Source organism: Falco cherrug, chromosome 10, assembly GCF_023634085.1.
Source record: "Falco cherrug isolate bFalChe1 chromosome 10, bFalChe1.pri, whole genome shotgun sequence".
Classification (NCBI taxonomy): Eukaryota; Metazoa; Chordata; class Aves; order Falconiformes; family Falconidae; genus Falco; species Falco cherrug.
Window position 1 is genome coordinate 16,886,081 of NC_073706.1, and position 25,397 is coordinate 16,911,477.

The window sequence follows — 25,397 nt, forward strand, 5'->3', positions numbered from 1 at the left end:
GCAGCACGGTGTGCAGCTGGGGCACCAGGGGTGTCGAGAAGCTGCCGCTCACTGCTGGGCTGCATGCCGTGACGGAACAGGGGGATCCAGGGAAAGTCTCCAGAGCGGGCAGAGGAGCCTGGCACGACCCTGCAGGCCCTTGGGGGTCCTCCATGGGCATGGAGCCGGGGGCACAACCAGGCCCCCGGTGCTTTCGCCCCTTCCCGCTCCCGGGCTGACATTTCTGGGACTCTGTGCAGAGGCCAGGGCCCGTGGGCAGCCATGAGGGGCTTGCCAGGGCCACCGCTCGAGTTACCGTTGAGAAAGTGAAGTGAAACCTCAAAACTTTTGCTACGGGAAGAAGCTGGTGGGGCCAAACGCCTTCCCGGCCACGGCCCACAGCTGGCTCTCGCTCCTGCCTGCACCTCGGTCCCTGCGGAGGCACGGGCAGGGCCACGGCTCCGCGGGGCTGGCAGGGAGCGGGCGGGGGGTGGCTGCCCACCCCAGCGGCAGCGAGGCGCTCACGGGGCCGCTGCGCAGAGCCCCCACCTCACCGGTTCTGCGAGACTCTGGCAGGGATGGCGGCCCCCCTCGCCCCCCGGCCGGGCGCTGGCGGGGCTCCCCGGGCGGGGAAGCCCCGAGGGCGGTGGCGGACGGCCCGACGCCCCCTTCCTGGGCGGGAACGGGCCGAGACGTTATAGGGCGGGCGGCCGCGACGCGGGGCACAGCGTCATGAACCGGCTCGGGGTGCTGGGGCTCGTCGGCGCCGTGCTGCTGGGGGTGAGTGGGGCTGGGCCTGCACCCTCCCTCCCTCCCTTCCCTCCTTCCTTCCTTCCCGGGGCAGCCACCGGGCTTTCCGGGAAGTGCCACGGTCCAGCCTCTCTGGCCCGTCCCCTCGGCCCGGCCCGCCCCCGCGGGAGGCCCAGGGCTGTGGGGTGACGGCGGCGGTGGGACCCCGATAATGCTGCCGCCCCGCAGAGGCCGCGCCGGGTCGGGGCTCCCCGGGACCCCTCTGGGCGGGCAGGGCAGGACAGGACAGGGCAGGGCAGCCAGTTCTCGGCCCGCGGGCCCCTCCCGTCTTCACTTTCGTTTTCCCCCCCCCCGAGGGAGCGGGGCCGGGCGGGGGCTGCAGCTCGGGCCCGCACCGGGACGGGGCGCGGGTCCCCGCGGGTGGGGCTGGGCGGCATCGAGCCGTAGAGGGGGTCCGCAGCGCCGGGTACGGCCGGGGCTCCCCCAGCCGGGGGGCGCAGGCGCAGGGGTGCAGGGCCAGGCCTGCCGGCGCCCCTTTCACTTCCCTTTCTGCTCGGTGTCAGACGCGTGACGGCGGGGCCGGTTCCCCTCCACCAGCCCAGGCGTGCCCGCGCCAGACCTGGCGGGGTCCTGCTGCCCCACCGAGCCAGGGCTGCACAAGGGGCCCGCGGGGATCGGTGGTGCCCGGTGTGCTGGGCCGTGGCGCCCCTCGTGCCGGGCCCTCCCTTACCTGCTGCCCCCCAGGCCGCTGTCACCTTGCTCCAGGGCTGTGCTGGAGCCCCCATCCCGCTCACCGTCCCACTAGGCTCAGGGTGGGGTCCTGCCGGCAGCTGCCAGGCCACCGGTGTTGGGCAGCACGGGGCTGGCTCTGTGCAAGGGCAGGGCGCTGTGGGTGCCCCCCTGCACCCAGGCTGGCCCGAGATCGGTTCCTGGCCCCCTCTCCACCCTTCCCTGCGCACACAGCCCCCTGCTAGGAGGAGCACGGAAGGGCCCTGGCTGGCTGTACACAGGTGATGTCCTTGCCTGGAGCTTTCCTGCCCCTCGGGGCCTGTGCATCAGCCTTGGGATGGGGCTGGCAGCACTCCAGGCACAGGAGGCTTGGTTCGTGCGGCTGTCCCTGCCCAGGACTGCAGCACTGTTGGCAGTGCAGTGTCACTGGGCAATGTGTGATCACTATCTGGGGAAACGTGAGTCCACCCTATCAGAATTACTGCTACTCCACCTCAAAGAGAGCTTTGGTGGCATCAGGTAGTGCAGGTGGCTGTGCTGCGGTCTGTGGTTAGCGTAGGCATGGGTAGAGTGGTGTGAGGAAGCCCTCACCTCGGGATGTGGGTTAGTGCATGGGTTCACACACGGTGCTTGCGGAAGCAAAGCAGTGCTGGAGTGCTGGGGAGCCGTGTGAATTCACAGGTCTTGTTTCTTCCAGTGCTGGGAGCCTGGCGACGCCATAAGATGCTTTGATAAGCAGTACGAACACAAGGGCAGGTGCTGCAACCGGTGTCAGCCAGGTGCGGAGACCCTTTCCCTTTCTGGGGACCCCAAGGCTTGGCTGTGCCAGGACCCGCTGCCTGGCCACAGCAGAGCAAGCCCAGCTCAGTGTGACCAAGCCCCTCTACCCTGTTGCCAGCAGTGCTGACAGCTTCACCTCTGTGTGTCACCTCAGTGCTAGAGCAACTAGGGACCTCATGGGTGCCCTGGGAGACCCTCTGAATGTCACTGAATCTGCCACAGCTCTCTTGGGACTGTCTGTGCTCCTGCAGCCACAGGACCCCATGGCACAGGCAGCTTGCAAGGGAGAGTGCTGCTGCTGGCATTACCAAATCGTGATGATATTTGCCAGCTCCTGCTGTCACTACCAGATCATTTCCCAGTCCTCGGGGTGCTGGAGGCAGTGAACAGCCTCCCTGCTCTCCTGCCCCAGCACCCAGCAGCCCTTCCCACCTGGCCCCATGCAACATGTGCAGCCACTGGCTGCACTGGCCCCTGCAGCCCTGGCTTGCCAGAGCAGCATCAGGCTACTGAGCAGGATGCCACAGCAGCCCTAGCATTCACAGCTGTCAGTGTTCCCCTGTTCTGCTGGCAGAGCTGCTGCCTGGAGAAGGGGGAAGGCCTCCTCGCTCGCCTCCTCATCAGCCTCTGTTGCAGGGGAAAAGCTGATCTCTGAATGCAGTGGCACAGAAGACTCTGTCTGCGCGCCCTGTGAGAGTGGACACTATCAGCAGAGCTGGACCAAGGAGAGGCACTGTGCCCCCCATGATATCTGTGATGACAGTAAGTGCTCTCTGGGCCCACCAGCCCCTGCCTGTGGCAGCTGCAGGGGCTGGTGTCCCTCCAGGCTCACCCGCCTGGTGTTTCACCTCACCCATGCTCCCTTTGCCCAGACACTGGCCTCATCATGAAGACACAAGGAAATGCAACACACAACACAGTGTGCCAGTGCCAGGCTGGCATGCACTGCTCTGACACTAGCTGCCAGACCTGTGTGGAGAACCCTCCCTGCCAGCGCGGCTTTGGCTTTGTGGCAGGTGAGTCCAACCAGCATCTCCTCCTCAGTGGGACCAATGCCCTGGCAACACTGACCTCAGGCCCTCGAGGGAAAGAGGGGACTGCCCAAGAAGGAGCCCCTAGCAGGGCTTCAGGAGAGCTGTGCCTGGCAGCATTGCCACAGCCTGACCCCACAGCCCCTCACCTCCTGCAGCCCATACTGACCTTCCTGCAACCTCTGCTCCTCTCCAGCCAAGGCCATGGCCCGGATGTCATCCCCCTGCGAGCCCTGCCCAGAAGGCACCTTCTCCAATGTCTCCTCTAAAACTGAGCCGTGCCATCCCTGGTCAAGGTATTGTCTGAGTGCTGACCACATCCTTTATCCATCCCCAGCTGCACCCAGTCCCTGTCAGCATGTCCTCTGCTGCCAGCCTTCTAAGTGGTCTTGTGGACTGGGTGGCTGGGACAGTCTCCGAGGGATGCAGCATCAGGCTGGCATAGGGCAGGAGTGAGGACAGAGCTGTGATTGTGGTGAGGTCCAGGGCAACATGGCTGAGCTCAAGGCAGATATCCAGGCACTTGTGACCATCCCTCAGCATGTGCGCAGAGTGCTTGCACCTCCAGGGATGTCCAACCTGTTGTCTGCACTGGGGAGCAAGAGATGAGGAGCTATGGGGACCCCCTATGCCCTGTCTAGGCTCTCCCTCCCAGCACGCTCCTCGGCTGTAGTTGTCAGCAGAGGCACCAGCCCTCTCTCCATGGGGAGTCTGGCTTTGAGGATGCTGTGGGCTGGCAGGTCTTCCCTGTCTTTAGAAAGCTGCTTGAGGGTTAATTGCACTCCCCGGTAGAAACGTGAGCCTTATTTCCAGGCTGAATTAGTCTTGCTTCGGCTGCCAGCCACTGGATTTCACTTTGCTTTTATCTGTGTCCAGAAATTACCTCCTCACAGAGCCACTTGTAGCCTGTCATCTCCGAGCTGTTCTGCAATAGCTGCAGTACCCAAGCTCCAGGGTCTCCCTGACTAGGCAGGTCTCAAATATCCGCTCCCTCCTGTGCTGTGTCCCCAGATTTGTGCCCATCTCCAGCAACTCCAGACCGGGACCCTGAGGTGGGACCCTGCTATGTACCTGGTGTCCCTGTCATGCAGCACAGGAGGGGGCCCCCATCCACTCACCCCTGCAGAGCCAGGCAGGCTCAGTGCAGGATGCTTTCTCTGCAGCTCTGGTGGCTGCCCAGTCCCAGCTGTTCCCCTTCAGGGGCTTTCCGTGTGCTGTGTGCTCAGGCTGCTGCTCTGGTTACATACTCTCATTCTTCCTTGCAGTTGTGAGGAAAAGGGACTGGTGGTGAAGCTGAAAGGGACGAACACTTCAGATGTGATATGTGGTAAGTGCCTCTGGTGCCAGTGGTGCAGAGTAAAGGTGTCCTGGTGCTCCGGCTCCCACAGCACTCAGAGGAGCTGGCCTGGCCTGTGGGTGTTTTTGGGAGAGGAGGGTCTGACTGCACTGCCAGCACGATGCTGTCCTCCTCTCTGTCCCTGTGAGGGATCCCTGTGGGATTGAGCCTGGAGCTAAGGGAGCTTGAGGCGCTCAGCGTCTCGGTGGGAGTGTCACGTGGGTGCCTCACTGACCCCATCTCCCTCTGCAGAGTCGGGCAGGCGCTCCTCACTTTCAGTGCTGATCCCCATCATGGCCGCAGTTGTCACGTGCATTGTGGGCATCTCCATCTACTGCCTGGTCCTCACAGGTAAGGGGCTGGGACATGGGAAGCGATGCCTTGGACAGAGGGGCTGAGCAGGGAGGACGGTGGCAGCTCTTGCCAAAAATGGGGCAGCCCTTCTGGGGACCCCACCAGGGCATGGCTCCCCAAGCCTATTGCCCTGCCAGGTCAGCGGGTTCTGTCCTCAGGAGCAGGCATACTTGCACTGCTGCAGCCCAAGCTGGGCCAGCTCTGGAGGAAAATGCTAGTGCCCAGTGGGTCCAGCCTGGCTCTCCTGCTGCAGCCTCCAGTCTGGGAGTGGCAGCAGCACAGTGTGAGCCGCAGGACCTGTGGTGCGGCAGCACCAGCCCTGGCTTGGACCTCTGAGAGCTCCTGGCAGGGCAGGAACGTTCCCCCCTCAACGTTGCCTTCTCTATCCCTCTTTCCATCCAGATTCCAGGAGACGGGTGCAGAAGCAGGTGAGTCTGCCCAGAGCCCTCTTTCAGCAGTGGGCTGGGGTCCCTCCTGAGCACAGCTGGGGTTGTGCCAGCAGCGGAGAGCAACAGAGCAGGGGCTGTGGCTCTGCAGGGCAGGAGGAGTGCAGGCTGTCCTAGGGCTGCCTGGCTGGGGCAACCCTGGTATGCTACTGGCAAATGCTGAGTCAGGAGGGACCCCCACAGGGTGAGGCGCTGCCCTGCATGGGAGCGGAGCAGGAGCCTGTGGAAAGATGTGGCTGCAGAGGTGGGGGATGTAGCTCCCTGCCTCTGACCCCTGCCCCTGTGCAGGTGGAGGTTGGGAAACCCGGAGAGAACCTGGAGGCCCAGCAGCCCATGGAGATGGGGGAGGATGCCTTCCCTGTGCAGGAGACCCTGCTCGGGGGCCAGCCTGTGGCCCAGGAGGATGGCAAGGAGAGCCGCATCTCGGAGCAGGAGAGGCTGTGAGGGTGCAGGGCGCTGCCTCCAACGGGAACACAGGCTTGGGCCAGCACAGTCTCCTCTGTTCCCTCTCCAGCCAAGGAGGAAATCTGGCATCTGGCCTGGCTGCAAATTATGTGATGCTGCAGTGGGCCATGGCATAGCCACCCGCCATGGGGGTACCACCACAGCCCCTGATCTGGCCACCTCTCCAGGGCTGCCACTGTGGAGCAAAGCTCAGCTGCCTGCTCAGGGCTGCAGAGCAGAGCCTGGTCCCACCACCCGCCCAGGGTGCTGCCACGGGGCGCAGCGTGGCTGCTCACAGGCCGACCCCCTGGCAGAGCCCGGTGCAGCCACTGCACCAGGGCCCCCGTGGCAGAGCGTGGCTGCTTGGGTGGGTGCCCAGTGGCACAGCCCGCTCTGCCTGACCGCCGGGGATGCCGGGGCGGAGAGTGTGGGCTGCTGGTGTGGGACGGTCCTGGCAGACCACCCGCCCAGGGAGCTGGGGCACCCGCGCCAGGACCCCGTGCTGGAGCTGGGCCCGGTGGGTGCTGGCGGTGGAGACCGGGCAGCGGCCGGGGCCGTGGCGGCCCGGGGCAGGGCAGCAGCCCCCGTGCCTCCCCGCGCACCCTGCGCTGGCCCAGCGCTGCGGGGCTCCGTGGGGAGGCTGCCCGCATCTCCCGGCGCGGACACGGACCCGGTACGGCGGCGGGGGGCAGTGCCCCGGACACAGGCGCGCGGCAGCCGGGAGATGGTGCTGCGGGACCGGCGTGCGGCTGTCCCGCCCCGTGCCCGCCTCCGGCACCGGCCCGCAGCGGCGCCGCCCCGCGCGGGGCTCCGGGCTCCCCGCGGCCCCGCTTCCCTCCGCCGGCCGGGCCCGTGGGGCGGGTGCCGCCGGGGGGGGGGGGGAGGGCTCCCAACGCACCCCACAGCACGTGCGCGGGGGCACACGCTGCTCGCTGCTGCCTGCAGCCACCCGCGGGGGGCTCGGCCCGCTCCACGGAGGGAACGGCTGGACGCGATTATCCTCCACTGCGCCGCTGACAAGAAGCTGTCATTAAACTTTATTATTCTCCCAATGTGCGTGAGCAGCACGGCCGCCAGCCCCCGCCGCCTCCCCCTCGGGCCCCCCGCCGCTACCAGCACTGCGGGGGCCGATACTCCCGGGAGGGATGCTCCCGGCTCAGATGCTCCTGGGATGGGCGCTCCCAGAACAGATGCTCCCACAAGAGGAGGGAAGAGCTGCGCTTGATCCCTGTCGTAGCCCCAGCCCCTACGCTGTCCCGCACCACGCCCCGAGCCTGGGCATGCTCCCCCTGCATCTGCAGTCAGCGTCTGGCCCCAGCCTGGCAGGACTGAGCAAATGAGCTCCAGTCCGATACAGCCCATACCCTGATCTCAACCCTGCGTCAGGGCTGCTTGCAGCGGGCAGGCTCAGTGCACCTCACCTTGCCAGTCCATCCTCACCAGATGTGCTGTGTGAGGCGTGTCTCGCTGCAGGGCGGTGCTACAGGTGCTGGGGGTGCAGCATAAGGGCTGCCCTGGGCCCTGACTCCTTGGCACAGGGCTGGGCTGCAGCAGCACCGAGCCCAGCACAGGCTCTGGGTACCAGGCACAGCTGCAGCCCGTGACCTGCCACCACCCAAGCACATGCAGTGTGGCATTAAGAAAGGCCATAAATCCTAGAGCCAGGAGCAGCTGGAACACGGTGTGACTTTTACTGTAAAGGCAGTGGCACATTATTTAAGGCTTCTCTTAAAACCTAATGTTAGGTTTAATAATGGAGATAAAAGCGTGTCAGCAGCTCTCCCTCTCAGGCCTCCGTGCTCCTGGCAGTGCCGGTGGGATGGCCGCAGGGCTGGGCAGCATCCCCTCCAGCACCAGCCCAATGCACACCCTGCCCTGGGGACAGACACGATCCTGATTCCTGCTGGCCCTGCCAGTCCTGCTGGCAGAGAGGGCTGGTGTCACATGGACCCCAAACATGAAGGCTTTGACCCCAAACAGCCCCCAAAAGACTGTGTCCCCACGGCTGCCCCATGGCATTGTGCTGGCCCCTCTGGCTCCCTGCCTCCCCTGGTGCTGACCTCGCCCTGGCAGCATGGTGCATTTAATGCCTGCTCTGGCATGTCAGACATGTGCCATCTCATTAGTGCGTCTGTCCCCCAAAGTGAGGAGGGAGAGTGCGTGAGGCCTAATTGAATGTAACTAATTATTCACTCCACAAATGCTGTTTAAATGGGATTGTGAGGGACAGAATTACTCATTCTGAAAAGGGGAGAGAAAGAGAAAGACAGAGATAAAACAAATAGAGGTGGATGCTGGAGCTGCAGTTCCCTTTCTCCCCAGAATACCAATTACCGCATGAAGTGATTGTATAAATCTTTACCAAGTGAACAAACTGTACTAGTCACTTACTCCTGTCCTTTTATTATGAGGAAGCAACAACAAATCATCCCACTCTCTTGTCCAGTTAAGGGCCCCCAGTCACTGTCTTGGACACTGTGCACAGCTGGAGAGCTCATCCCAGCACTTTCCAGGGCAGAGGTCCTAGAGAGGCAAGGCTGAGTGCTTGGCAGGGATGCACGCTCTCCCGCACCCATGGCCCTGGGGGGGAGCAGCGACTGCGCATGTCCTGAGGAGCTGTAGGGCTCCTGCCACAGTGGGAGCCGGGTGATGCCGTGCAGCACCCAGGGACATGGGGGGACACAGGCTGGTCAGGGGCCCCAGTGCCACACACACAGCAGCTCACCTGGGCACCCCAATGCCCGGCACAGAGGCACCCCAAGCCTTGTGCCTGCAACTTCCCTGCCCTCCCCTGTGGTGGGTCCAGCCCTGCCAGGCCCATGGCCTTTCCCTGTGAGCTTCTCCAGCGATCAGAGGCCTCTCCAAGCACTCACAGGGCAGAGCATGGTGCTTCCCGACCCCTTCCCACACCAGAGTCAATGCTTCTCACTCCGGACTGTTCCTGCTCCACGGGCTGCAGAAATGCACTCATTAGTAATGATCTCCACCGCTCTTCCTTGCCACATTGTTTAATCCCAGATCCCTCACATGGCTTCCTCCAAACACACCCATTTCTGACCTTGGCAGCAGTGTGGGATGGGAGAGGAGGTCCTGACAGCTCAGAGCAGGGAAAGCTGACAGGCTCACCCCTGCAACCTTCCCAGCAGTGGGGAGCACCCTTACCCTGGGGTCCTGCTGCACCAGCTGGTGAGGACCCAAACAGTCTCATGCACCCTGCAAGCAACACTGGGACCCCCCCCTCACCACAAGGCTCCCCATGCCCCGGGATCTGGTTTACCAGGATGAAGGCCACCCAGTCTCCATGTCTTGCTGCAGCCAGGATCAGAGACACGGCAGCCATGGGGTGCCCCAAGGAGGATGCTGCATGGGCATCCCAGGACCCTGCAGGTTCAGTCATGGGGTGAGAAGCTGCTGGAGGAGTTGTGAGGTTGGGTTGCTGTGGGGGAAGACAGACTGGCAGTAAGTCAGCGAGGGGAGGGCAAAACCTCCAGCCTGTTCTGCCTTGTACGGAATAGGGATTTGATCGTTGCCAGCAGCAAGTTTCCATGCACTGGAGATGTGTCTGTGTGGGTGTGAGGAGAGATAACATCATCATCATCATAACAAATGCAGCTGTGCAGCTCCATTCTGTGCTTATTGGCTTTCTTCTGTTTATCTATAAATAATTGCGGGGACACAATAGACTTTTAAGACTGCCAAAGAGTTTGTCTCCCTCCAGCAACCGTATTGCCATGGTGCTGCCACCTTATCTGCTTGTAGAAAGATGAGGGTGGGAAAAATATTTGCTGTCAGGGCTATTTGTCATCTGCAAATTACCCCTGCCTACAATTTGCAGCAGGGATAGGACTGACAGTGCTGATCTGTATTGCAGGCACATGCGCCTGGGGGTTCTCCACATTGCCCCAGACCCACCTGCCCCTCCTCCCCATTAGCTGGCAGAGTGGGCAGCACTGTGCTGTCAGATCTGCCATGCATGCAAAGCCATGCCACAGGCTGCAACAGCAGCCCAAAGGGATGAGAGAAGTCGCAGATAATGCTGAACTAGGTGCTCAGAAAGTGGCTTGACAGAGGAGCACCGTGACGGGAGAACTGGAGCATCACGCTCAGCAGTTTGCAATGCTGGCAGCACCTCCCTGAGCACACACGTGCACCCTTGTGCTGCACAGCCAGGGCAGCATCCCCCCAGCACAGCAGCCCCAGGCATCAACCACCTTGAGAACCCCAGACCCCGCCACTCTCCTGCAAAGGACAAATGTGGTGCACACCCCTGCCCCTCTCTCAGCACTTGACATTCCCACCAGCCCCGCTCTGCCCACTGTTGCCAGCCCCACCAGCCTCACTCGCCACTGGATTTCCTCACATCCTCGAGCCCAGAGGCTTTTGCATAGCACTTACCACTGCAGTATCTAAGAACCGATCTAATTGATGTGACACCAATTATTCAAGTATCACTAAATGCAGAATTAATGCATCTGTGTGTACAAACCTCCTAGACCCTGACTATGAAATTATAATTCTGACATGAAATGAGCCAGAGTAGAACACCAGCTCTCAGCTGAGCCCCTGCCACTGCAGTGCTGGCCAGTCCTGCCAGGCCACCTCCCAACAGCCGTGCAGAGAGGCGGCATTGCACAGGATGCCTGCAGCATCCAGCTCACTGCACAGAGTCAGGGCCTGCAGCTCCCCGCAGACTGGCCTGCAGCCACGGTGGGTTCTGCCCATCCAAGCCATCCTGGGCAGCATCAGCCATGTGAGTGCTGGCAGGGCTGCTGCAGCCATTGTGACAGCCAGCCTGGGGAGCTGTATGCTCTGCAGGGCAGTGCAAGAACCGTTCCTGGGCTGCTCAGCAGAGCCAATGCAGCTTGCAGAGCTCTTGGCTTAGACATGGACTGGTGCTGGGAAAAGTCATTCATTGCATTTGAAATTTTACTGTGAAATTAAGCTATGCCTGGACATGCAGAGCTTGGCATAAGCAGCACTTTTTATTTTGTAAATTGCTTTCTAAAACCAATTAAAGGAAAAAGATGGCTGGTGGCCAGGGGACGCACACAGGGTGACTCCTCTTTGGGCTGGCTCTGGGTCCCCACCACGAAGCCCAGAGGAGCAGCCTCAGCATGGGGAGACCATGGGGCTGGCCTGCACCTGACAGAAAAGGATGTGTGCTGCTGTCCTCTCTGTGTGCTGCCTGTGGGGAGCACGGCCCCATCAGGGGCTGCTCTGCTGCCTCTACGCCCACACCCATGTGAGGGGGTCTTGCCCTCCTGCTGCTGGACACCTGCTCCCCTCTGCACACTTGTGGATGCTGTCACTGCCACACGCCCCAGCCGGGATGCACCAGCCACATCTCATGGCCACTTCCACATGCCCTCCTTGTACCTCTGGCGTTGCCCACAGCAGGGGATTGCAGGGCATGGCCCTGCAGCATTCCCCATGAAGCCACCAGGTGAGGCCCCACCTGGTTCCCTGCTACACAGGATGTCATGCAGACCCATGGGCTGACCCCAGGCACTGGCACCACATCAGCTGGAGCTGGTGCCCTCGTTGAGACAACCCCCTGCCCCCTCCCATCCTCACCCCAGCTTCAGCACCTCCGTCCCCCAGCAGACTGCAGAGCCTGCAGCACACTGTTGTCCCAGCACCACTCTGGGGCAGCGAAGCAGAGAGGTCCCACGTGAACTGGGGGATGCAGCAAGGCACAGCTGGCCTGGCAAAGCTCTAGCACCATCTCCCACCACATCTGTGCAGCAAGCCTGGCAAGCACAGCACAAGTGGCGGGCTGCTTGGATGACCAAGGATTTGCCCTGGTTCTGATTTGTTCAATGTTTTCATTAAGGAGCTGGATGATAGAATAGAGAAAGCACTTATTAAATTTGCAGATGACACAAAGCTGGGAGGGACTACAAGTATCTTGGAGGACAGGATTAGAATTCAAAATGATCTTGACAAATTGGAGAAATGGACTGGAAAAAATAGGATGAAATTCAACAGGGACAAGTGCAAGGCAGTATGCTGAGCGGGGAACAATCAGCTGTGCAAACACAGGCTGGGGATGGCCAGGCCAGGGGCACGGAGCCCAGCCGGGCGTGAGACTGCACAGGTGCTCAGGGAGGAAAGGGGCAGGCAGGAAGCACACTGCCTGCTTGTCCTGGTGGTCCTTTGGGAATCAGAGGAGCAGGGCTCGCAGGGAAGGCAGGAGGAACGGCGTGAGAGGCTCTGTGGAGAGGAACCTCCTTTGGCCTCGAGCACAGACTGACGCCTCAGAGCTGTGCCATGGGCTCTCCAGGGTCTTGCATGCCTCTCCCATGCTGGCCAGGAACCATGGTGAGATCTCGCTGGACCCCGGTCCCTGTGCACTCTGGGAGTGGGGCCGAGCAGGGGTGTCCCCCCAATCTCCACTGTCCCCCTGCTTTTGCCAGCTCAGAGCCAGGGCAGCTGGTGGTGCCCTGGGGAGATGTCCTTCAACCAGCCCCAAAAGCTGCTCAGCCTTTCCCGTTGCAGCCCCGCTGAGGCAGAGCCCTGGGCACCAGCCCAGCCCAGCGCCGGGAGCCAAACCACCCACCACTGGCTCCGGGAGCTTTGCTCTGAAGGTGCTTCCTGCGCCTGGGCTCAGCCAGGGGGCTGGCCGCAGCCCCCTGCCCCACAGTGCACACCCCTGCACCCCCAGCTGTGCCTGGGGCTGGACACGGCTGCCTGGCTTGGGCTGAGCCCCCACAGAGCCCCTCCTGCTGCCTTTCCTTCACTCCAGCCAGCACCCTCCGAGCCTGTGCAAACACTGAGACTCATTTAAATAAATTAAGAAGACATAATAAATCAAAGGGAAATGAGGGGCTGTGCCTGAGGGCAGGGGAGTCACTCGAGTTTAATTACATTGGCAAGCCTCTTGCAACGAAAGCGCGGTGAGTCCCACATGCAGCAACCGCAGATGTGCAGAAGCAGGCACAGCTCCGCAGCAGGGCCGGTGGCACCACCCTGGAGAGTATGCCTGGCACAGCACCGGCACAGCACCGGCTATGTCAAGCCAGGAAAGCCAGGCAACGTGCCTGCAGAGATGGGTCCCAGACACTGGCTGCTCCCGGGCCCCCAGCAGCAGGCAGCGCAGCAAAAGCCCCAGCACACAGCCACCAGCAGCTGCCGTGGAGCTGCTGGCAGTGCCTGGTCCCACAGCGGGGCTGCCAGGGCAGCCCACGCAGCCCTGCCTGCCCCACAGCAGCCCCACCAGCCACCCGGAGCCACTGAGCATGGCTGAGGCTTGGGGACAAGTGGTGGCACCGGCAGCACCCCTCCACCACTGTGTGAGATTTACAGCCTGTCCCCTGTTCAAAAGACTCTTGCTCTCGGCTGCAGTGGGGACTCCAGAAAGACCTTTGCATAGAGGCAGCAAATTTATGAGGCTGGCTCCAAATCCCCAGTCACATCAGGGGCCAATTCGTCTTCCCAGGGCTGAGGATGAAATTAAATTATTGTAAAATAAATCTGTAAAAATGATGAAAAGACCATCACCCGGCAGCAAGGGCGGGGCGGCAGGAACACACACGCAGCCGTGACGGATGGGGCTCACGAGGTGATAAAGCGTCCGGGACCGGTAGCTCAGGGATTTTTGCTGTAATCTCACTAAAGAGATGTTGTTTACAGGAAAAAGGGTATTTTGGGGAGGAAATTGCATTTCAAGGTTAAAGGAGAAAAATGGAGCAAGTCTCCCAGGGAGTCTGCTTATGTGCAAGACGGTGGCAGACAGAGGCAAGTGTGGGTGCCAGGAGCAGCCAGGCCTGGAGCAGGCTGGAGGCAGTGCCGTGCTCACACCACGCGGAGGGCCAGGGCTGACGGCGTGCCAGCCGTGGCCCTGGCCTGCGGGGAAGGGGAGCAGGCCCCGGCACAGCCAAGGGTCCCTGGCCAGCCTCTCCGCTGGCTCAGGCACAAGGCAGGAGCTGGGGCTTGCCGTCCCCGTGGGATGCCCAGCTGGGCACAGCCCTGGCAGAGCAGGCGGCAGTTGCCTGGGCTCATAACAGGGCAGGCCCCTGGGGCCGGTGGGTCCAGGACAGCCTGAGGAGACCGGGCATCCCCGTGGGTGCCGCCAGCTTACCCTGACAGAGGAGCTGGCACCTCAGGGCAGCCAGCGGAGCAGATGCTGCTCCCTACCACGGTACCCTGGCACTGCCGAGGGCTGTTCTGCCCCATCAGCAAACACTCGCTGCTGCCCGTGACAAGCCCTGTGAGGGGAGCCCGAGCAATGCCCCCCAGCCCAATACTTAGAGGGCAGGGGGACAGAGGCAAGCACGTGCACTGCACAGGAATCTGCAGCTTCCCAGTTTCAGTCTCATCCTACAAGAAAGATGCTGGAGAGATTTGTTTTTAATTTTTTTCTGGAATGATTGGAAAAAATAATGACTTCATCTTATACTGTGTTGGCTGGCCATTTAACAATAGGCCATTAGCATGGCTCAGCATGGGGAAGGGATTTATTTAGGACACATGATTGCAAAGACAACCCAGCACCAGGTGCTTAATAGTGTTTCAGAGGTATCGGAGTGTTGCAGTGCTCAGAAAATGCAGCTGTAGGGAGTTCAGAGGCTTTATTCTTCACTTCTGTGAAATCCCACAATACCAGTAGAGATTTCTCAGCTCTGCCCTAAGCACAAAAGCAGCGTGGAGAAAGCAGCAGCTTTGCAGGGCCAAGATGCCAGCCAGCTTCCAGCCATAGTGCATCCCGGCTGCCCCAGTGTTGGCAGCATCAGCTCCTGCCGGTGCAGCTCAGCCTGGCACTGGCCATACCCACATCCCCGCCCCCACCCAGGGCCACTTCCTGGGCCTGTTAAACCCCAAGGCTCCCCTCTGCCCCCAGCAAATGCATTCCAAGCATGGCACAGGGGAGGGAAACATTCCCCACCCTAGAAGAGCCCTGTCCTCCCTGGCAGGGCTGGGGACTGACAAGGGCCTCCCTTGCTCATCCCCAGCCACTTGCGCCATTGCGCTGCGCAGCCCCGGGGCACCAGCAGCTCTGCTTGAGCCTTCTCCGGGCTTTGATGGCCTGGGCAGACACTGTCTGTCACCCACCAAGAGCCTCCTCACTCTTGCAAACGCTGAGGCACAGCCCCAGCTCCAGCCCCTGTCCTGCCACCAACACGAGGGCATCTCAGTGAGTACCAGCCAACATCTCCCTGCCCACTGATGGGCACAGAGCTCTCGAGAGCAGGAATGGGACGCCAGGAAAGCCCCCCTCATACCTGCTCATGCTGCCCAGCAAGTGGTCACTGCAAAGCCCCTGCCAGAGTAAGGTGGTGAGACTGTTGGGAAGGGGTCTCCCAGTGCCTGGGGTCTCTGCGGCTCAGTGACAGGTGCTGTCTTTGCAGCAGCCACAACAATCAGCCCCTTCCCCAGCACAGCACTGGGACAGACTGGATGGAGTAGCAAAGGGGCTACGGGGAGATCCAGCCCTGCTGGGACTGAGCCAGTGGAGCTGAAGGCAGCAAGATCAGGCTCACCTGCACAGTTATGGCAGCTGCAGCACATGGCATTGACATGGTAAATGCATGGGCAGCTGCAGGGAACTGGCGGTCTGGGCACCCACAGCAGTCCATCCTCAGCAGTGATGCAGACCCATGGCACCCCACGGCTAGACCATGCCCGTGCCCTCCCTGCCTGTCTTCTTACCTACTCTGTCTAGCTTGCAGAGTGCCATTAGCCTCCCTGGAAGAGCAGGCTGCGCTTCTTCCCGTCACGTCACGCCACGGTGGGCAGGCAGGCAGGTCCCCCCCTCTCCTCCTCTATTCACCTAGCAGAGACGTCGTGAGCACTGCCCTAAATCAGCCCCATGTGCACCTAATGGCCTGAGTCACACCCACTCAGGGCAAAAATGTCCTTCAGCTGTCTGCTCCTGCTGCTCACATGGTCTCCCAGTACATCCCACCTCTCACTCAAGACTCCCATGGTTGGGCAGCTCCTGGCCTTCCCCAGACCCCATGGCCAACGAAGCGGAGCCAGGGAAAGGCATTTTGCTGGACCCAGAAGCCTGTGCAGCCTCTCGCCTGCAGCCTTGCCAGCGAGTGGGACTGTGCCGCATGTACTGCAGCGTGGCGTAGGGTCCCACAGCAGCAGGCGGCGAGGCCAGGGGCAGGAGCTGGCGGCTGTCCCACACGGGCAGCAAGGCAGCAGTGTGCCGAGGTGGAAGTAAAGAGTTACTGAGCAAGCAGACATTCAGTAATTCATGGTCACTGAACTGCAACAGGAACAACGACAAATAATAATACAGGAAAATGGGGAAAACCCTGAAATCGTTAAGCCAATGGTTCAAGCATGAAGAGAACATGCTGAGGGAGTGGGGCGGCAGTCATGCCATGCATGGATGGAGGGGGCGATGCCAGCTGCACCCCCAGCCCAAGGGCCTCCAATGGGGCCGCTGCCCCACAGGGGCTGTTCCAGGCCACGTGCCCAGCCCAGGGGATGCTGAGCAGCACTGTGTGCTGGCCCTTAATGCCCTCCAAGCCTGGTCAGCATGCAGGGAGCTTGTTCACATCTCCAACAGGCAGGGAAGACAGATCTGCTCTCCCTAATTATAATTAGTGATGCTTACCATGGGAGTTTGTAAACATGGTTTAATTAGAGCAGCCAGGCTCCCTCCACAAGCTGCACCCTCCCAGGGTCAAGGACAGAGCAGAGCAAGGGAATCAGGAGCTGGGGAATGCTCAGGAGAGCTCAGTTGCTGGCCCCACAGAAAATTCACCCCTTTGCCCACAGCTGTGGCTGGAGAGCTGGCAGAGCTCAGCTTGGCTTGGCTCAGCTCTGCTCTGCTGGCAGGGATCACCCTGTGCCCCTGCACAGATTCTCTCCCAGGGACCTGGCACTGCCAGGACTGCACTCTGCTCCCAGGGATGGGGAGGACAACTGTGTGCACCGACTCAGCCAGAGGCCAGCAGACACTGAGCTGGGAAATTTAATCTACAGCTACAAGAAAGGGCTGTGGAGTCTCTAGATGCATAAGCCTGCTTCTTCTGTCAAGAAGAAAAATAGGAAAGGGGCATAGGGAATTAGACAAAAGCCGTGAAGCAGGGGCTGGGGGTGGGGGGGGGTGTCGGGGAGAACAGGCGGTGGCTGTCGGCAGCCCCAGCACAGACAGGGCTGATGCTGCAGCCAGGGCAGGGCAGGGCAGAGCCCCGTGGTGGGAAGGGCTCCGCACCTCTCTCCAGCTGGATCCCCCAGCAGCCTCTGCCCTCCCAGAGCCAGCATTGCACACTCTGCACTGGGGGCTCCTCGACTGCTCCCCTCCCTCCTGCCCCAGCCCTGCGCTGCCTGTGCTGTGCCATGAGCTGCCAGGGCTCTCCCTGGCTCTGCAGTCAGTGGGGCAGACAGTGTTCATGGCTGTCCTCCCCATCCTGTCACCTGCAAGGGCTGCAGGACGTTTTTCTGCGCTGCCCCATCCTCACCCTGGGAGAATGGGGTTGGGGAAGTGACTTGCACTTGCTGAGGCTGAAGCAGCGTGCGTTGCGGTGCTACTGAGCATGGTGGGGGGCACGCAGCTCCCTTTCGCCAGAAACACGGCTGCCGGCTGGCTCTGTCCCAGCACTGTCTGGGCAATGCCACTGTCTGCAGCACACTTTGGGCTCATCTGAGCTGGGCCAGGGTTGCACTCTGGCTTGTCCTTGCAGCCTGGCCATGGCCTGTGGCTTGTGGCCACATCCCCCTGGTGCTCAAAGCCCTGCAGAGCTGGAACCAGGATTGTGGGGGATGTCAGTGAGTGCCAGGAGGGAACAGGGCTGAACGAGAGCAAGCCCCTGGCAGGCTGCATCTCTGGGTGCAGCCAAGCTGACAGCTGTCCCAGTTGTCCCATGACTGACCAGGTTATCTGGAGGGATGAATTTTGGCAACGTGGGTGAAAGCATCCCAGGCTTGAGGATGGTTGACTGTGGAGGCCAGTCAGCAGCAGGCAGAACGTCCACGCAGGCTGAGCCGTGGGCAGCATGCCTGGAGAGTGGCGACCTGGTCAGAGCTCCCTGTAGGTCCCACTGCACCGGGAACCTGGATGACTAATTGCCATTGTCACCAAACCTGATTAGGAGGCCGGCCATAGCCAGCTGGAAACTGTAGGTGTTAATTCTTCCTGGCAGGAGCGGTGCCCTGTCCAGAGGAGCTCCTGCACCCCAGCCTGTCCAGAGCAGCTCCTCTCCCCAGCTGCCTGCAGAGGCTCTGACACTGTGCCTCTAACCTCACTGCTGCTGCCCCGCATGTGTGGCTGCTCCCCATCGGCAGGGTGGATGCCTCCCAGATGCCGGCCAGCAAGCCCTGGCTCTGCAGAGCCATGCTCTGGGCCAAGGCTTTTCGGGGAGAGGCTGGGGTGGGTGCCTGGGTCAGTGCCCAGGTCCTGCCTGTGCCACGGTGGCCGGGCAGGTGCGGGTGCCTCCCAGCTCTGTGCACGATGCTCCTGCTGCCCCTGCAAGGCCATGTGGCAGTGAGCGGGAGCCAAGCTCAGTGTCTGGGTGACAGGTTTACAAATCACCATTGCTGTCTGAAGAGGGAGCTTGGCTGCCTCAGCATTCATCCCCGCACTAATTACTGCCTCCCCGAGGAACCCAATCCATCTCGCTGTAATTGACAAAAGGCAATTAAAAAGCAGTTGTGAATAAGGGGGACATCTCTGGGGAGCCTGGCAGTAGAGATTTAGGTGCTTTGCTCCCTGGTGCCTTGGACATGTTCCAGTGGCTCAGCTGGGCAGCAATGCTTGAGGTGGCCATGTCACCTCCTGCGCTGCTCCCGGCTCAAGCCCCAAGGCATGGGTGCTCTGCCCAGGCACCCAGCCCAGCCTTCCGCTCACCCACATCTCCTCCCACCCTGCCAGCTGCAGGACTGGCCTCTTACCCCATGCCTGCTTGCCAGCCAGACTCGAAGACCCAGCCAGCCATATGCTTTCTTGTCACTTTCCTGTGGGCAGGGACCAGGGCAGGAGCAGCAAGGCCCTGCACCCGCATGGGGCCAAGGCCAGCACTCAGCAGACAGCCCATCCCAGGGGCTCCCCTCCAGCCTATGCCGGTATAAACCCCTGGAGCTGGCAGAGCCCCAGCATCTTCCTCTGCCTGAAGCTGCAGGGGACATGGGGAACATGGGGAGAAGGGCACTGGGAGCAGCACCGTGTCTGCAACAGGAATGTCACAGCCCCGCTGCCTGGGCTGCTGCAGAGCACAGCCTTGCAGGAGACAAAGGGCAATCAGCAGCGAGTGGCACGGAGCTGGGCGTGAAGAGCAGCTGATTGAGGAAGAGACACGTCAGATGCCTCTTGTGCAAAGCAATCTGCTGATTGTGGAGAGCAGCAGGTGCGGGCGCTACCAGCTCACCTGCGGAGACACAGCCCTGCCTACAGCGGTGGAGGGAAGGGCAGCATGAGGGTAGGAGGGACATAGGGCAGTGTGTGCCCTGTGTCCCTGCACAGCATGTGCCTTGCATCCTGGTGCAGCTTGTGCCTTGTGTCTCTGCACAGCAGTGCCCTGTGTGGCAGTGCCCTGTGTCCCTGCGTGGTGTGTGCCCTGTGTCCCTGCGTGGTGTGTGCCCTGTCTCACTGCATGGCAATGCCCTGTGTCCCTGCATGGTATGTGCCCTGTGTCACTGCATGGCAATGCCCTGTGTTCCTGCATGGTGTGTGCCCTGTGTACCAGTGCAGCAGTGCCCTGTGTCCCCGTAGGCATTTCTCTCCTGAGGGCTGGACAGCTCTGCTCCAGCCTGACAGGGACAGACTGCCCGGGGACCATGTGCCCGGCAGAGCCACGCAGAGGAGAGGGCAGAGGCAGCGGGCCACGGTCTCCAGCCCTGTCAGCAGGGCAAGCTGTGCCTGCCCTGAGCTGTGCCAGCTGCTGGTGCTGCCTGGGGGCCAGCCCTGAGGCACGGCAGAGTGCAGAGCTGCCCTGCCCGCCTGCTGCTCACTCAGGGCCGGGGCTCGCAAGAGCTGCCCAGGGAGAGGTGAGACCGCCCCAGGCAGAGCTGCAGCCCTGACAGCCCTGGCACGTGGCTCAGGCAGCCCTGGCTCCTCTTGGGGCTCCTGCTGTGGGGACCCCAGCTGCCTGCGGCCCTGTGGTGGAGATGAGGGTCCACGGCTGTCCTGTGCTGGAGGAGGGGTCTGCCATAGGGTGCATGGGCCTGGCAGGGCTGACCCGCTCTCCAGCTGTGGCAGATGGCAGGATGTGCTGATGCTGGGATGTTCTTCACCATCTGTTGGGTCTAACCGACTTCCTGCAGAAGTTCTTAAAAAGAAATTAAACCAGTTGCAAGAAAAAAATTGTTAATTAAAAGGCCTTTTGATTAGATAAACAAATATTTACCAGTTATGACTGACCCCGGCCACTCTATTTTTTGTCTGCAAACTCCACAATCAGCAGTTATCTCAGCAATTATGTCTGTGCCAATGATTCCCCCCCACATAATGCCTCCCATGGGGGTGTCCCTGCTGTGGTGGGCAGGCCAGCAGAAGGAAGGAGCCAGGTGCTGCCCAGTGGAGGGGTGAGCTGCCCCGCTGTGCCCTGGGCGCCACCACACACCACCCACACCCATGCCCCTGCCCCGCACCGGCTGCCGTGCTGCAGATGCCCTGCTCTGGCCATGGTGATTTCGGGCAGCAGCATCCTCCTCTGGGCCCGCTGCTGGTCCCCAGGCACCTGCATTAGGCTCATGCCACAGCATGCAGAAAGCTGTCCATGTTTTGGAGGAGGCTCAGCACATGGCAAGGGCTCCCTGCTGGCCTGAGTGGGCAGGGGCTTTGCGTCCCATGGCCAGCCCTCCGTGGCCTTCTCCCATGCCTGGCAGGGGGTTCCAAGGGCTGTGCTGGCTGCCTGAGACCCTGCTGCAGTGCCCAGCCCCACCCCCAAGCCACCAGTGCAGCAAATCCCCCTTTCCCTTGCACCTGCTGGTACCCTGTGGCCAGAGGCTGTAGGACAAGGAGCCTGTCCCTGTTCTCGTGTCTGCCCATCTCATGCCAATGGGTCCTGGGCATGTCATGGCCTATTGCCCATGGAGCTGCACAGGGGCTGAACTGGAGTGACTGTAGCCTGCGGCGTGCCGATCCCTCCCTCTGCAGAGGGGACCCGCGTAGTCACGTCACACCAAGGGGTGTGCTGGGGGGGAGTCACGGGGTGCAGCACCAGCCGCACACTCCCAGGGCAGGATGTCGGTTTTAATGTGGTAAGAAATTGATGGATGATTCTGTGCAAGTGAATGTTCAGTGTAAATTACCCATGTTAGGCTCCAATCCATGGCTAATTCATTAGACACACGTTTCTACACAAAAATAAAAAGCCTTCTGCATGCATTGTTCACCAAATGCTCTGAAGAAAAGATGTGGGGAGGCAAGGCAGGCCCTTGACCCACTCTTCCAGTTAAATCCTAATTCCCAGCCTGTCTGATCCCGAGCGATGAGTGGGAACAGCTCCAGCCCAGCTGCGCAGCCTACCAAGGAATCGCTGCCAGCACCCACCCAGCCCAGCGCTTGCCTGGCTGCAGGGCTCAGCACCTCTCTGAGGCCAGAAGGGATGGGGAGGAATGCATGGCACTGCACCGCACCGCATGGCATGGCACCACACCGCACAGCACCACATGACATGGCACGGCTCTGGCGGGACAACAAACCCTGGGCATCAGACCCAGAAAAACACTGGGATGTCTGTGAAGGCCCATTCCCATGATCTAGCGCCATTTAGAGTCTTATTAATGGAGTGGGAAAGCTAATTGTGATTAAAGTAATGATGGCGCTAAACAGATAATTCTCACTGAAAGGCAAGATAGATTTTTAGAAAGTGAATAAAAAAGGAAAAGATGGAGTAACCAGCCTTTAAAAATACAGAGATCAGTAAGTGAGGGTTCATTTTTTTATTAGCAGAGGGTTCTCAGGGGAGGCATGCGCCTGCATCCCCAGTGCCTGAGACTGCACAGCTCTTAATAAATGGCACGCCAGCGATGCTGGGCCTGCCCGCTTCATTACCATGACTACTGCACTTTGCTTTTACAGTAGACTAAATATTGAACAGAGAGCAGGTGCGTGGAGGATTCCAGCCCTCCCAAGCCATCAGTGCCGTCTCTGCAGGCAGCTGTGTCCCCTGGGAGGGAGCACTTGGCCATAGGGCCACAGGCTAGGTGAGGTGGCGAGTCCCCGTCCTGCATGGCTGGCTGTGGGAGCCTTTGCACCAAGCTGGGGGGCAGGGACCAGGCCAAGCCTCGGGCGATAGGATCAGCAGCAGACCCTTCTCCAGGGAGCACAGCAGAGCTCCTTTCCTCCCCAGCAGCGGCAGGGAGAGCCCAGCCGGGACCTCACTGCATGCAGACCAGCCCTGCAAAGGCTGCAGGAGCAGCACCTTTCCCAGCACTGGAGGTCCTTCTCCCCTGTGCTGGCTGTTTTGCCCTGCCTGGCTGCAGCAGGGAACCTGCAGGGCACTCGGTGCACTGGCCCAAAGCTGACACACTCCAGGGATGGAGGATATGCATGGGCTCGTCTGCTGGTTTCAGCAGACCCCAGGACCTAGAAACTCAGCAAATGTCCCATGGCTCCTTCCTCCTGCAATGGCTAGCACAAGAGGCAGCAGGGAAGGAGTTTGCATATCAGGACTGCTGGAGGTTATTGCTTTTATAAGTAGATGGCATGCAAGCGCTTGAGGTTAGGAAGGCAGGAGGAGAGCCCATGGCTCAGCATGGCTCTTGCCTGCAAACAGCCTCCACCTCACCTTGCATTTCGAGGGCTCCCTAAGGCCCATCTCTGCCCAGCAGCTACCTGATTCCTGCTCTCTGGGTGTGCATGGGGTGTTCTGCTCCCCAGTGCTCTCCCACCCTCACTGTGCATTTCTGTTCACCCCTTTAAATGTTCTAATACTGTAAAAGATCCATCAGAAGCCTTCCACTCCAGAGGGATATATATTATCTAAATTTGATAAGACAACTTAATTTCTCTCCGTGTCTGTTACTGGCGATAAAACTGGGAGACTTTTATGACCTGGAGTCCTCTGTAAGATTGTCAGGAACTTATTATACAAGGTATAACTGGATTTCTCTCCACAGATGGCTCGCAGCCATGAGCTGTAACGCAATTCTGCAGCACATTTGGTAGAATAAATGCAAAGAGCTTGTTACAGTGAGTTAGATAAGAGAGACGGGAACACGGCTCTCGCAGGCTAATTTGGCATCTGATCTGCCTTTTCCCTTGCTGTGAAGGACGACTTGGAAAAGTGCATTTCAATCTAGGGAAGGAGCCAAGCCCTTCCCAGAGCTGGCTGGGACTGCACAGCAGCCAGTGCAGTGCACTCAGACGGCCAGGACCCAGCGTGCCGTGGCAGAGTTGCCTGCCCGAGACCTTCGTGCATGCTGCAGATGTTTTCCCAGCAAACCAGCTCTGCTAGGTGCCTTCCCGCATGGCAGTGAGGGCCGTCATGGCAGGCTCATCCGTTATAGTTATCACACAGCCCATTCAGGCTCTGACCAGATAAAGACTGGTGATTTTTTATTTACTGATTTTTTATTTCAGCATCCTGTGGGCAGGATGCCATGCAGCACACTCATTTATCTCAATTTGCTCCCTCCCACCTCCCATCCCTAATTTTTCAGCAGAGCCTTGGAGGTGAAAGCCTTATCTATGTGGCTCTCCTGCACACGGAAAGTGATCATGGCCTCTCCTTGTAGGGGCCCTGACAGGGCTATTTACTGTTGGAGCAGTGGCTATGTGGACTGGAGATGTGATCTATCCCTCCACCGCTGCATGCGGACCTGAGCCAAGCCAGACCCTGCACTGCTGTGCCCGAGGCTGCAGCGGGGCTCACGCATGGGGTGCAAGTCCTGGTCACACAGAAGCTCCTCAGTGACCATCCCCAAACAGCAAATACCCTCCCAAGCTCAGACCGACCACGTTAGAGCAAAAGGGAACTGCTGAAACTATCTACTGGTGACAGCATCTTCCTCTCCTGGTGGCTCTGGCCACTTGCTCTCATGCAGCCCCACTGGGCTACACTCCCTGGTGTGGGCAGAGCCAGCCCCACAGCCCTGCACACCCTCCCTGTGGCTGCTGGCAGCACCCCCATGCACACACCGTCCCCAGAGCAGGTGCTTGCTGGGTCCCAGCACAGCTAAGCTGGGCCACGGTGCTGCCAGCACCGTGCCTGCACCCATGCACCATGGCAGGCAGTCTCTGTGCCCTTTGGGAACGCAGCGCCGGTTCCTGGCCCTCGGACCCCACAGGGCACAGCAGGACCTGGGGCCTGGCTTTGAGCAGAGGCAGCAGCACAATGTGGCCACATTAATGCTGGGCGAAGTATGTTGTTATGTACATCAGGTTTTGTAATGGAACATGTTTAAAATTCAATAGAAAGAAAGATTAAAAAATAAGTTTCTTATCTAAAGGAGCCATAGAGCCAGTGAAGAAATTATGAATGTCTCGTTGTCCAAGGTTAAAGAGTGAGAGCTGAGGCATGAAAAGGCAGGAGATAAGATGAAATGTTTTCTGTTCAAATGAATGGGCTCCACTCTGCTCCGTAATAAACGATCAGTGTCAATATGACAAATTAATTCTGCATTGAGCTCCATTCAGCGTGTGCAGAGCGGGGAGGGTCCAGTGGAACAGCAGAGTCCCAGCCACAGCCTCTGCCGCTGGATCTGCACCGCAGGGTGACACCAGGGCTCCACAAGCCATTACTACAGGTGCACCTCCTGGAGGGCAGGCAGGAGAGACCCTACATCCCCTCAGCTGCCCTTGGCCAGGAGCTCCAGGCTGGCCCTGCAGCCCCTCTGCATGGCTGGCGAGGGGAGGGGATGGCCCTGGCCCTAGGCTGCAGGGCCCAGTGGGGGCTGCAGCCACCCCTGGACACCCCCTGAGCCCTGGCTCTGAGCGCTCCTCTGCCCATGGGGAGAGGGGGACCACGGCAGGACCCCAAGGGCAAGGGGACAGAGATGACACAACCTGGGCTGGCAGTGGTGGTGGCTGCGGCAGAGCCGTGCTGTAGAGGAATGAAGGCAGTGGGTTGATTAGCATTGATAACATGCAGCTGTGGCCTTGCCTCAGAGGCAGTGGGTTGATGGACATGGATGATGTGCAGGTGTAGCTCGTTCCTGCTAAGTGGTTAAATAGCCCTGAGGATTGTAGGAGGAGGGGGGTGTGTTTGTGTCAGGTTGTGAAGGAGCAGTATGGTACAGCACAGACAGCAGAATCTGACCAATGGTGAAGCCTTGTTGCAGTCTACTAGTTTGATTGTGCTGCAACACTGTGCCAGCACAGGGAGCTGCTGGCAGAACAGCCAGGTGACCCCACAGAAGAGACTGGACCTTTTAAAAGAGACAGTGACAAATGAAGCTCCTTTCCAGCTTGAGGCACAGAGGAAGGAGGCAGGGAGGTGCTTCCAGAGGCCATGAGCTGAAGGTCACCCAGGAGCCAGGTGTTGCTGCCATGGGGCAAGGGGGGGGGGGGGCATGAGGGGATAGAAGGGTGTGAGCAGCATGGGATGGTGGATGTGGGACCTGGATGGGCAGTGCCAGAGGTGCAGGCAGTGGTTTGAGGAGAAGGGGAGCTGGAACCATCCCCACCCCAGGAGAGGATGGGCGGGGAGA

At 60.3% G+C, this 25,397-nt stretch overlaps 1 protein-coding gene across 1 annotated transcript; it reads left to right on the forward strand.

Moving 5' to 3' along the window:
* The first annotated feature begins 621 nt into the window (after nt 1-621).
* On the forward strand, nt 622-6,901 carry CD40 (CD40 molecule). The gene is made up of 9 exons (XM_055722851.1): nt 622-759; nt 2,156-2,237; nt 2,875-3,000; nt 3,111-3,254; nt 3,466-3,565; nt 4,535-4,596; nt 4,858-4,956; nt 5,362-5,387; nt 5,694-6,901. The coding sequence occupies exons 1-9, from the start codon at nt 712-714 to the stop codon at nt 5,847-5,849; spliced, it is 843 nt and encodes a 280-aa protein (XP_055578826.1). The 5' UTR covers nt 622-711; the 3' UTR covers nt 5,850-6,901.
* The last annotated feature ends 18,496 nt before the right edge of the window (nt 6,902-25,397 follow it).